Source organism: Macaca fascicularis, chromosome 18, assembly GCF_037993035.2.
Source record: "Macaca fascicularis isolate 582-1 chromosome 18, T2T-MFA8v1.1".
NCBI lineage: Eukaryota > Metazoa > Chordata > Mammalia > Primates > Cercopithecidae > Macaca > Macaca fascicularis.
Window position 1 is genome coordinate 36,274,293 of NC_088392.1, and position 12,735 is coordinate 36,287,027.

General features: G+C 34.9%; 1 protein-coding gene across 8 annotated transcripts in view; it reads right to left on the minus strand.

Moving 5' to 3' along the window:
• Positions 1 to 12,735, minus strand: part of DCC (DCC netrin 1 receptor) — a 1,206,733-nt gene that overhangs the window by 129,740 nt on the left and 1,064,258 nt on the right. For all 8 annotated transcript variants that reach the window (XM_005586668.5, XM_074022755.1, XM_074022754.1 and 5 more), the window contains exons 18-19: positions 7,954 to 8,092; positions 2,222 to 2,329 (exon numbers count right to left, since the gene is read on the minus strand). In XM_005586668.5, the coding sequence (XP_005586725.3) occupies positions 2,222 to 2,329; positions 7,954 to 8,092 (247 nt within the window). The remainder of the gene's footprint in view (positions 1 to 2,221; positions 2,330 to 7,953; positions 8,093 to 12,735) is intronic.

Here is a 12,735-nt window from a genome sequence, read left to right on the forward strand (position 1 = left end):
ACTATCTTTATTTTATAGGTGAGAAAGTGAGAAAGTGGGACTCAAGGATGTTAAATGAATTCCTCATGTGTCTCCCTTAGAAGCCTGAGTTCTTAACTACCCTGCTCTACTGCCTGCCACACACATGAAGGATTTAGGAAAACAAAAAAATACAGAGGTTACATGAGAGCACATCACTCCTTGGCACACATCTACCTGGCCACACTGAGAAAGAGCTCATTTTTGTTTTACTTATTATTATTATTATTATTATTATTAATTTTTATACTTCTACGGGAAGCGGAGAATAGCAAATTTGTGCCCTCCACTTAGTGGTGTAGTGTTTTTAATATTTTATCATTCTATTTTCTGGAAGTAATTTGAATAAAGAAATCAAAATACACATGACACAGAAATTCTCTTAAGGGTTCTTAGTGTTTGCTCCCTGTTAAATTGAGTCGAAATATCTCAACTTGATAATACAATTTTGTTTTCATAAATGAGCCAGGCTTTTAAAGGCAAAAGTATTGTCTCCCATACTTTTATTTTTCCATTGTGAGAGAATGGATTTTTAATAGAAAGATCCATTGAATATAATAGTAAATATCTAAGTAAAGTATGTGGACAAAGTTTCTTTTATATGCACTGTGATTTTGGCATATATAATTTTATTGCTTAGATTAATTTTCATTTCTCAATACGGGCTAGACTTCTATTTTTTTTTTCCTGAAGAAGCAAAATTAAGCCTTCTTTCAGAGTTAAAAACTTATTCTATTGTTTACATTGACTGACAAGATTTACTTAAATAAGAGTAGATAATTCAAATGAGTGGATAATATGACTTGTTTTTTCCTTTGCCAAAAACATATCTTTTTATATTAGAACTTGTTTTTATTTAGACAGCTTTGATTCTGTTTTTTTTTCTCTTCAAACGTATTATCTGTTGATTTTCCATAAGCTTATAAATAACTGATTATAACAAAATAAAATATAAACAAATCAAAAGCTACACAAGTACTGCCATAGAACCAATGAAAAGAGATTATAACAATGAGGAGGAAAAAAAGAAAATTGGAATGAGCCAGTCTCAGTTTTAAAAGGCCTGGCACACTGACAAGTGAACATATAAGATCTTGGGGAAATTTTGTGCCTCTCTTCTTTTTCCATATTAGTCAGCTCAAATAAAAATTCTGTTTGCTATTGCGCTAAGAGCAATTTCCTAGAGAAAACAAATCTTCAACTTAAATTTCAATCACATTTGGAATTTTCACATTATCTTTTCATTTTGCAAAATTCAGAAAGTAAATTACATAAAGTAAGTGTGCCTTCTGAAAGTATGATTTCCATGCTTATCTCTCTGTATCACAGGATGGCTGAATTACTTTGTTAATTTATAATAATGCTATCCAGCTCTTGTATGCAAAAAAAGAAGGAAAAAGGAGTGACTCTTACATGTTCCTAACCCAATGGTTCAAGTTAATTAGACTATAATGTTCACATTTTGAGTTATACAATATTTTTCATAAAAATTATATGCTATGGAGACATCTATTAAAAGCCTAAAGTGATCATTTAAATGCAAAATCTCTGATAGAACTCCATTATATTTTTCATACTAAATTAACATTACAGGCTTCTAATGGATGCTTTAATTAGGCATTGATGTAATCAGCAATATTTGGCAAAATAAAATCTGTCACTGTGAAATATTCATTATGTTCAATTTCTGTCAGTCAATATTAAGTGTTTTGTGAACTGTATGATTTAAGTAAGAAGCTAAAGCCTAAGTGAGAAACTAAAAATCCCCAAACCTCCTTATGTGCCATATAAAAAAAAATACATAGTCATTAAGCATCTTTTGTGTTTCGTAATTGCCAAACAACCAGCTTCTTTATAGACATTTATACTCAGGGGCGCTCCATTAGAAGGTTGTCTTAATGCTTCAGAGAATGAAAAAGAAAAAGATCTATTCTAATTGAAATACACATTTCGTGAAGCAAATCAAATGAAGTGTGTGTGTGTGTGTGTGTGTGTGTGTGTGTGTGTGTGTGTGTTTATATGCACCATTAGAAGAATTCCATGGTCAAAAGGGGAAAGAAGAGACAATCAGAAAGGGTCACGGAGTCAGCTGAGATGTAGAAACAGAAAAATGCCACACGAAAGGCAGGAGCAGTTCATGTAGGGGGTAAGCAATTACAGGCCAAGGGAGAGCTATGCTGGGAGAGAAAGTGGAGATGCTTACCAGTAATTTTCCCATTGGCTTCCAAGGGAGGCTGCCAACTCACAATGACGGCACGAGGCTTCCCTTCCCTAGTAATGACTGTCAAGTCCTTGGGAGCAGAGGTGGGGGCTGTGAGGTGAGACAGAGACAAGGCCTTGTCATTGGATGTGAAAAAAAATAAACATTGGTGCAACTTTCATCATGATGTTGACATTCAGAATCCATCGAGAAGTATATCATTTCTATTTTCTCATTTACTGTTTATTTCAAGGATTTGAATTAAATAAGCAAACAAGGATACAAAAATTAATAATTTTTATGGAAATCAAATGATTCCCAAGGTGTGATTCTAGAGAGCAGAAGAGAGTATGTGTGAATATAAAGGAGAAAAGTACAACTGGTATTTCAAGTGGGCTCACACTAAAAATATAAGAATCATTATAAGAAGGAAGAAATGTATACTTAGTGAGACAGATGATTACGTATCTTTCTTTAGTTTTTTAATTATTTTTATTTTTATTTTATTTTTTTGAGACAGGGTCTTGCTCTGTTACCCAGGCTAGAGTGCAGCGGTGCAATCATAGCTCACTTCAGACTCAACCTCCTGGGCTCAAGTGATCCTCCCACCTCAGCCTCCTGAGTAGTCGGATCCACTGTTGCACACCACTACTCTTGGCTAATTTTTAATTTTAATTTTGATTTTTGTAGAGATGGGTCTCACTATGTTGCCACACTGGATGATTATATGTCTTCAAAAGAATTCTGTTACAACTGTAGGCATTTATAAATAAAAATGTCATCTAATTCTATACTTCCTTAAAAGCCAAAAAGTTTTCAAAAATGAGTTAAAACTGGGGTCAAAATATCTCAGTTAGGTGACATATTAGGCATCTTCTAAACCAACAGGAAGGCACACAAGAGAAATTAAAATAGAAGAGGTAAAAACTATCTACGAGTGTCTTAGTATTAATCCAGCATGAAATAACATGGCAAAAAGTCCTGCTCCTAAGGCTACTTCTCCCACATGTTGTACTCAACACAATTTTAAATATTTAAAGGTGGCAGCAAACTGGCTAAGTTAGCCCAGCATCTTCCAGGTTTCTTCCAATCTGCTCTCTCACTTTCTGTGTTTTGGAAGACAGTTTTCCTTCTGGGTAGCTCACAATGCCGCAAGTCTATTATCCACGGCATCTTTGCTACCCTTAGTCTAACAAAGGCAGATTCGTAACATATTGGGCTCTATGTTTGGGATCTGGAGGAATTTCTTGCTCTCCACATAAAAATTCTGTGTATGACAAGATATTTAGAAATCAGTCTCGAATTCTGAACTCATCTTTACCCTATTCACTTTGGTGCTTCTGCTGATCATATATTGCAGAATCTGGACATTATTAACACTGTATTTCCAGTATCTCTTCCTGAATAGCATTCTGAATATGAGCCAAATAGAGGAGACATCCATCATTCCCATTTATAATACCATTTTCTTTCCAACACCCTGATCCTCAAAGTCACTGGGATTCCAGGTTAACCAAACACGTAATTAATTTTAATGCTCGACAATGTACTTAATATATTCACATTTTCAAAAAAGAAGGAGAAGGGATGGATGGAGAAAGAGAATTAGAAGAGAAGGAGGGAAAGAAGAAGAAGAAAACATAGATCCAGTGTAGTTGATCCCTTAGCAAGAGACTGAATATATACTAACACAGTATAAAATAACAAATGTGGTGTAATATAATATGATATATATGGCTTAATGAAACCAGATCAGGAAATTATTGCAAGAAATGCAGATTCATTATGGCACAATACTAAAAAGACAATACAGTCTTAAAAAGGATTATTCTCACAGAAAGGTCATTCAGGATATTTTCCCGACTATGAATGGGAAGGTAAGATACAGTCACAAAATAACTTAGATTAGTATGTATCAAACATCACAAGGAATTTTCCACTTATGGAAGTAATTAAAATCTTTGTCTTTTTTACCGGTGAAAATAGCCTGTTTTGTCTTAACTATGTTAAAATTCAAATTGACGTTTGTTTAGAAAATAGTCAAATGATGATGATTAGATTGCTTCACTGAATCTGTTACATATTCAAAAAGGATAAAGTGACTCTTCAACTTTGGCTAACAACATAATTCATTGAAGAATTAGTTATTTAATTTAAAAAATCTAACAACCTATCTAATTCAGGTACTGTGCAAGCTCTTATTTTTCCTCAAGTCATGTGAATATTGGTGAATAAAAATTTGGTATTGGAATTAATGACCTAAATGTCTAGCATTATCATATGAACTGCACACTGTTCCTTAATATTTGGAAAATAATATGGCCTTTACAACTTCAATAATCCCTACCAAGTCAAGTAGAATTCCTCTGGCTTGCTCTTCTCCTGAGTTCTTGAGTTCTGCCTGGAATGATTTCTAGAAATTCTTCGTTGTCTACCCATTCTCTTTGGATTAAATATAAATAAAAATAAACACCAGGACCTCTAGGATTTATATTCTACTTTCTTTTATGTACTTCATTCCCCTTGTTGTCCCATGAACACTGTGCTCAACTCGCTTTGAGCCAATCATAAGTGTCTCTTTAACACATCATCTTTCTGACACCTGCTTGGGTATTTTTACACATGAGTTTTCCATCCTTTGGAAATCCCTGGAATGAGTATGTGATGATTCAACTAAGCCATAGCTCAAATATCACTTATTTTGTGAAACTTCCTCTTATTTTTCCAGACAGAATCTGCACTTTGTTTGCTCTGATTTCAACTTGTCCACAATTTTGTGATTATATTTCTGATAATACTTCAGGACTTTAAAAAATACTTTTTCTTTTTTATTGGACCATAATTCTCTCAAATACATAGACTCCTTACCAAGTTCCTATCTCAAAGCATGACAATTTGAAATGAACATTATTAAAAACCCTTAATTAATATCTTGGTCCACTAGACAAGCATTGCCCTCTGATTACTTTGGCTCTCAATTTTTCCTATACTTGTATTTCTTTATTAAGTACATGAATGGAAGGTAACATTCAAGTTTCAGAATTCAGCCATAGGAATTGTATTGGGCATTTGTTATTTGGACTATCCAGTATCCCATCCTCTCTTCCTTTTAAACAAGGATTTGTTTTTTCTCTTTGAAAAACAAGCTCTCCATGGTGTATATGTGCCACATTTTCTTAATCCAGTCTGTCACTGATGGACATTTGGGTTGATTCCAAATCTTTGCTATTGTGAATAGTGCCGCAATAAACATACGTGTGCATGTGTCTTTATAGCAGCATGATTTATAATCCTTTGGGTATATACCCAGTAATGGGATGGCTGGGTCATATGGTACATCTAGTTCTAGATCCTTGAGGAATCGCCATACTGTGCAGCCATAAAAAAGGATGAGTTTGTGTCCTTTGTAGGGACATGGATGCAGCTGGAAACCATCATTCTTAGCAAACTATCACAAGAACAGAAAACTAAACACCGCATGTTCTCACTCATAGGTGGGAATTGAACAATGAGATCACTTGGACTCGGGAAGGGGAACATCACACACCGGGGCCTATCATTGGGAAGGGGGAGGGGGGAGGGATTGCATTGGGAGTTATACCTTATGTAAATGACGAGTTGATGGGTGCTGACGAGTTGATGGGTGCAGCACAGCAACATGGCACAAGTATACATATGTAACAAACCTGCACGTTATGCACATGTACCCTAGAACTTAAAGTATAATAATAATAAAAAATAAATAAAAATAAAAATAAAAAAGGAAGAACAAGCTCTCCTCTGTATCCTGAAAGCTTGGTAGTAATATCGATTGGGAATTCTATAGTCTTATCCCATCTTCTCCCTTCACCTGTCTCAAGAGATGTCAATAATGTTCTCTCTTTTGTGAAACTGAATCTACATACAAGGAAATAAAAAAGGTGGAGTCAAGCAATTGCTATGGTAGCACCTTGAGGGGATAGACCAATAGTTCCTCATTTCTATAGCCTAGGAATAATAAGGCTGATGCCTGTCTCTTTCCAAGTCCTAATTATTTAAGGTGTCCTTCCTGTCGCTTTTATTTTACTTCAGTTAACCAAAATCAAATGAAGGATTCATTATGTGGACAGAATGAAATGTTTGATTTCAAAAATTTTCCTGTCACTCATATCTTTATCATGAGCCATTTCAACACACAATGGTGTAGCCCCAAACTTTATCTGACAGCAGAACTAGAAGCAAACTTTACAGTTATTTTATTCACTGAATTTCCTTCTCACAGTTATAAAACCTGCAGACACTTGTGAATTACTTCTTGCTTCTCATCATCACTCAGGGATCCTATCTATGTGCTATTTACACTTTTGTCCAGATGATTACCTTTTATACTAACCACATTTCTAAAAGTTAATATCTTTTTGTTAGCAATGGGTCTCACCACTGGTGCCTCTACAAGGCTAGGCAGTTGATGAGAAATCAATAGGGTGCATATATCAAGTCAGATGTTGGCGTGCATTTTATGTTTATGAGAGGAAAAAAATGAATGAATTTGCTCATATTAAGATGAAAATACTACTACTTCTCTTTCACACAGGGAAGGCCAGATTTCTTACTATTTCACATTTATCTACATTCATCTCCTTTCAAGTAAAAAGGAAGAGCAGACTGTTTACTTGTTCACTCTATCCAATAGTATGTATCTCATCCAGCTGGTCTTATTCACCCTAAGAAGCTGTGAACATTCTGAATTTAGGGTGGAATTCTGAGAAGAAGAGATAATACTAAGTAAAATAGAAAAATAGGATGTTAAAATTAAATTAGGTCAACTAGAAATCTGCTTGTTGAAAGAAGTATCTACAGATATGTAAAAATATTCTCACTAGAACTCTAATAGTTAAGATAATAGTTGGAGAAAAAAATTAGAACTGCAATACCATGGGACAAATTCTAATGGAAAGAGAAATTCAACTTACCCAGGAAAGAGCTTTATTGGCATTTTTTTTAATTTGAAAATTGGTGTAGTTTACCCACAAATATGATATATCATGAAACCAATAAAAAAATATTAAGCCCTCAATTCTCCAGAAGTTGGATTTCTGTGAACTATAAATGTCAAGTACACTGCATCCTTGTTAAGGTTATAGACTCTACATTTACGATCCATAGTAAATGTGACCAGCAAAAATTACAGTGAATTGCATTACCCTAGATATGAACTATTTAAAATTGCATAAAGGTCTTCTATTACGTTATCCCATTTCCAAAGAGTGAACAAGACCACCTGGAAACTCCTTCCCATATCCAGTCAAGGTTATTCACAGTAAATATCCATGAGACTTCAGTTGTAATGCAATGTTTTGTTTTGCATCTATTTTTTTTTTTTTCAAGATGGGAAATACCTACCATGGCTATTATTCAAAGACACAACTGTTTTGGACAGAGTTCTATGGATAGATTTCTGTTCTTTACTTAAATGTAGTGAAAAGAAGATTTATAGTCAGATCCCCCGAGTTAACATCCTGAAAAAACCATGTATTGATCATGAAAGCAGATTATTTAAGCCATTGGAGATTCATTTATTTTTCTAGTGTGAGAAGAATACTCTTAGATATAAAAATGCTATGAACTATAGAGGATGAAATATTTTATATAAGATAAGGTATAATTGAGACACCATAGGGAACACATGTTCTAATTTCCACAGAACCTGGGAAATGCGATTACCAAGGGTCAAAGGTAGACATTTCCTCACATACCTGCTTCATACGTGGTGGCATGCGCAGTCATGCTCCAAGTACTGGACCTTCTGTTTTTTGTTACCATGACCGAGAATTCATACATTGTGTTTGGTTTGAGGCCTGTTGCTGTGTAACTTAGAGATGTTGTGTCTTCTGACTATACAAGTAGGAAATAGCAAAGAGATAAAAAATAAACTCTATCAACTTGGTAAATCAAGACATGGAAAAAGACTGTTAAACAACCCAGCACAAAAGTAATCTACTCCCAAACAGCAGAGGAGTAGGGCATAGCACTGACTCGACTTCCCATCTATTAACCAGTTCACACTGGCTGATTATCCATCTACAATTTAACCAATAAAATTAGGTATTATGGTTGTCCAAAGGGGCTACTAGATAGAAAATTTTCCTAGTAAGAGATGGTGAAAGGTCTAACATGTTAAAGCATATTTTCCATATGATCAGGCATATGAGACTATGCGTCTTATAAATGTCAATTTGTGTTTTGTATTTAGATATCTTTTTTCAAAGTTAAATACTTACCTTTATTAAAGAACCAGAGCAACAGGACAAATTCCACTTCCTTCTGTCAACTTGAGTTTTGAAATTTTCTGCATTGAACTTAATTCATTTATAATCAAAATCTGTTTGCTTTTTTTGCATAAGTTTTAATGTTGTATATTTTAAATAGACCATCGTTATTATTTTCCACTGGTAACAAAGTTAATTTATTAGAGTTCTACTGCTTATCATGTTTTTCAAAAAGCCTTTAAGGTTTAAACTTTTAGGACTTCCAGAATCCATTTACATCTTATAGAGAACATGAGACAAAAGCAATGCTGTGTCACGTGGTTTTCATTCTTTGTGTAGACTTCACATTAAACAAACATTTAACGATGGTAACTGGAGCAATTGATCAAGGAAGGAACAGCAAACTGGATAAATACTAAAGGATTACATTGGTATTTAAAGCGGTGTTGATATTACTGTAGTCTTTTGAATCCATTCTTTGTCTTTTAAATGACAAGTTAGAGATATTTTAGTAGAAAGTAAATTATAGTTCTTTATTGCTTACTCAAAATATCAAAATGGGTAATAAAGAAAAAACATGCTGCAAGGTTTAATATGTTGAAGTATATTTTCCATATAAGCAAAAAAATTGAGACTATCCTCTTATAAATATCATTTTGTGCTTGGTATGAGGTATCTTTCTTCAAAGTTAAATATTTTAAAACGTATTACAGTTATTATTTATGTCTAAAATAATTAAGAAAAGCTCTTTTCCCCCACTCATATCATATGTATCTCACCCTTACTACTGTAGGAAGGGATATCTTTTTAAAAAAATTCTGCTATGAATCCTTCTTAGGTTATAGTTATGAAAATTGTGTATTTCATTACAACACCAAATAAATATGTAACTGTACTAATAACTTTTCAGTGATGTGACTATCCAGCCTACTAAAGCGATGACCTCAAATATTTATCAGAAGTCTTCTTAAAAATAACTGTAGGTTGGCGCTGTGACTCACGCCTGTAATCCCAGCACTTTGGGAGGCCAAGGCTGGTGGATTACCTGAGGTCAGGAGTTCAAGACTAGCCTGACCAATATGGTGAAACCCTGTCTCTATTAAAAATACAAAAATTAGCCGGGTGTGGTAGCATGCACCTGTAGTCCAAGCTACTCGGGAGGTTGAGACAGGAGAATCGCTTGAACCTGGGAGATGAAGGTTGCAGTGAGCCAAGATCAGGTCATTGTACTCCAGCCTGGACGACAGAGTGAGACTCCGTCTCAAAAGTAAAAAATAAGAAAAACCTGTAAAAATATATGCCCTAAATAAATGTAAATATTTTTTGGTATAATCAGGAAGATGAAATTCCATCAAATAAAACACAAAGTGGTCAGCTAGTATCTGACATGCAGATATATTACTTCCACCCTTGCCTTCCTTCATGATCATGAACACCTCTAAGTCTTAGAAATGGAAATAAAAGGGAGAAATGAGGCAATAAGAAATATTTTAGGTAAGAGAGAAGGATCATATCTCAGTAAAAACAGTTTCTGGGCACAGACACCACTGGCATTTGAGAGGCCAACAAGTAAGATCGTCTTTGTGTTCTAGATTGACACCTTTGCATTCTGTAATACCATGAATTGCTGAGTTTCCTCTAAAACCTTATAGAAAGCTACTGCTTATCTTTAAAAAAGCCTAGAAATACTTTGGAAAAACATGGCCAGTTATCTCTGTGAGCATAGAATAACCAGATAGTACTTCTCTGAGCCTTACTTTTTTTTTTTTTTTTTTTTTTTTTTGAGATGGAGTTTCACTCTTGTCACCCGGGCTGGAGTGCAATGGCGTGATCTCGGCTCACTGCAACCTCAGCCTCTCGGGTTCAAGCAATTCTCATGCCTCAGCCTCCCATATAGCTGGGATTACAGGTGCTCCCCACCACACCCAGCTAATTTTTGTATTTTTTAGTAGAGATGGGGTTTCGCCATGTTGGCCAGGCTGGTCTCGAACTCCTGACCTCAGGCGATCCACCCGCCTTGGCTTCCCAAAGTGCTGGGATTACAGGCGTGAGCCACTGAGCCCAGCCTGGGACTTTTATTGTGTGTAAAATGGACACAACCATAGCACTGACTTCATAGCATTAATTAAAGTGCAAACTAAGACAAGTAAAACATAATGTTTGGCCCAGAGAAAGTATTAAATAAATCTTAGATACATTTTTTCATGCATTGTCTCTTGTTGTATGTAATTTTAGGCATGTGTTATATGCTCCCCCCATTGAGTTATATGCAGTTTGAGAGCTGAGACTGCATCCTGCACAACTTCATATCCTCTGTAACATCCATGTTATATCTAGTAAGCACTAGTCAACACTCAATGGATATTTTGAATAGAAATTTGTATAAAACATCATATGATTAAATACCTTAAAAGAAAAACATATAGAAAATATCTCCACTTGGTCAGCAAAGTTAATACAGGGTTTTAGACAATCAAACCATGAGCATCTGTATTATAGCTTGATTTGGGACTAAATGGAACTAGAAGAGCACTCCTGTGGGGAAATCCCTGGATAATGCCATTGGGGTCATCTGAGATTCAGCTCTAGTTTAATGAGGAATTTCTGTCAAGTTATATCACCTACCTCTGTCTTCATACTTAACTACAAATAATCTCATTGTTTTTACAGTAAGTATGGATATTTCCATCATATAGATGAGAAAAATGAGACTGAGCAGGGTAAGTTTCATGACAGGATGTTGCAAAGTCAACCCCTGAGCCCAGGTCATGTGGTTCCATGTATGTTTTGTTTCATATCGTGTGTATGTCCTGCCTACCTTTTAAAGCTGTAGTGGAAATGAGATGAGGTAAAGATATGACATTGGCTTGAAAAGTACAAACTGAAAACTCAAACAGTCTATTACCATTATTTGTAAAATTTAAATTTATTGTGTATCTTTCTAGTTTGCCCTAACCCTCCTCACATCAGGTTGTGGATATATATGGAGAGAGAAAGAGAGAGAGAGGGATAGTATGTTAGTAATGAAAACCTTCTGTCAGGGAAGATGAAGGGAAGAGGAACAGTTAAAATCTTTTTGGATTGGGTCTCACCTCACAGGCGCTCTTTGTGAGATTCAGTAATTCCATGTCTGCTGTAGTAACTATTCAACTGAAATACTTTGTTTCAGGAAATTTTGGAACTCAAACCATTCTGGAGAAAACAATCATTATTCCTTAGAACATTTCACATTCTGGCAAAGTCGCCATGGCCATTCTGTGAAATGAATGTATCTACAAAGTACAGCAATTATGACATAAAATTTTTAAAGTGAGAAAGTGCCTTTTAAAAGTAAACTTAGAGAATCGGGCAATCTATATAAAGAGATTTTTTTTAATGGTCTCATATGTTTCATTGGTTGTCTTTTCTGATGATGTTATCTTTATTTATAGTTCTGCTGAATCTTAAATCTACTACTGTAAGGAGATGGATAGGGTACTTACTACATACCTTATATCAATGATACTATTTAGACTTGCCTGTAGAGTTTTTCCAAATACCTCACCTAACAAGGCAGCAGTACCAAAGAAAACTGTCTTTAAATGGTTTCAACTAAAATCTGATTTATGATGAAATGTGAATTGTATGGAATTTAAAAGTTGAAAGACACCAGAGGAAGATCCAGCATGGCTATGGGCAGAGGGAGGCAAGCTTACAGAATTGGTGGTGGGATTTAGCCACAGCTCCAGGACTGGAGTTAAAAACACCCTCGAAATATTTTCATCCCCCCAAAATCACTACTAGCTTGAGGCTGGATTCAGGAGGATGGTAGTTCAGTGAAAAGAACATTGGCTAAAGTATCAGGAGATCTAAAATCTCAAGAGCTACCCCAATCGAGTGGTTAAGAGAATACAAAAGGAGTAGGAAGGAGACAGATGGCCAGGGTTGAACTATTTGATTTCTTAGTTGTTGGGTGATATTTATGCTCTTATTTTCAAAACTGACTTCTTCATTCCCAATCAGTATCTTGTGAAGGTTTAAGTTCTAAATGTGTTTTTATACATTGTATGTCTCAAATAACTTATGAATTCTTTTAAGTTTATCCATAGAGCTAAGTGTATAACTCATCCTAAAATTATATGTAATAAGTAACAATGACTACACCATGTTTTCTTTCAAAATAAACCATCTCTCTGATGTGGTATATTTCTAGGTACATCGTAGGTTCTTGACAACTACTTGTTGATCTTCTCATTTTTGTCTACATTTGTATATTTTCTATATATACTA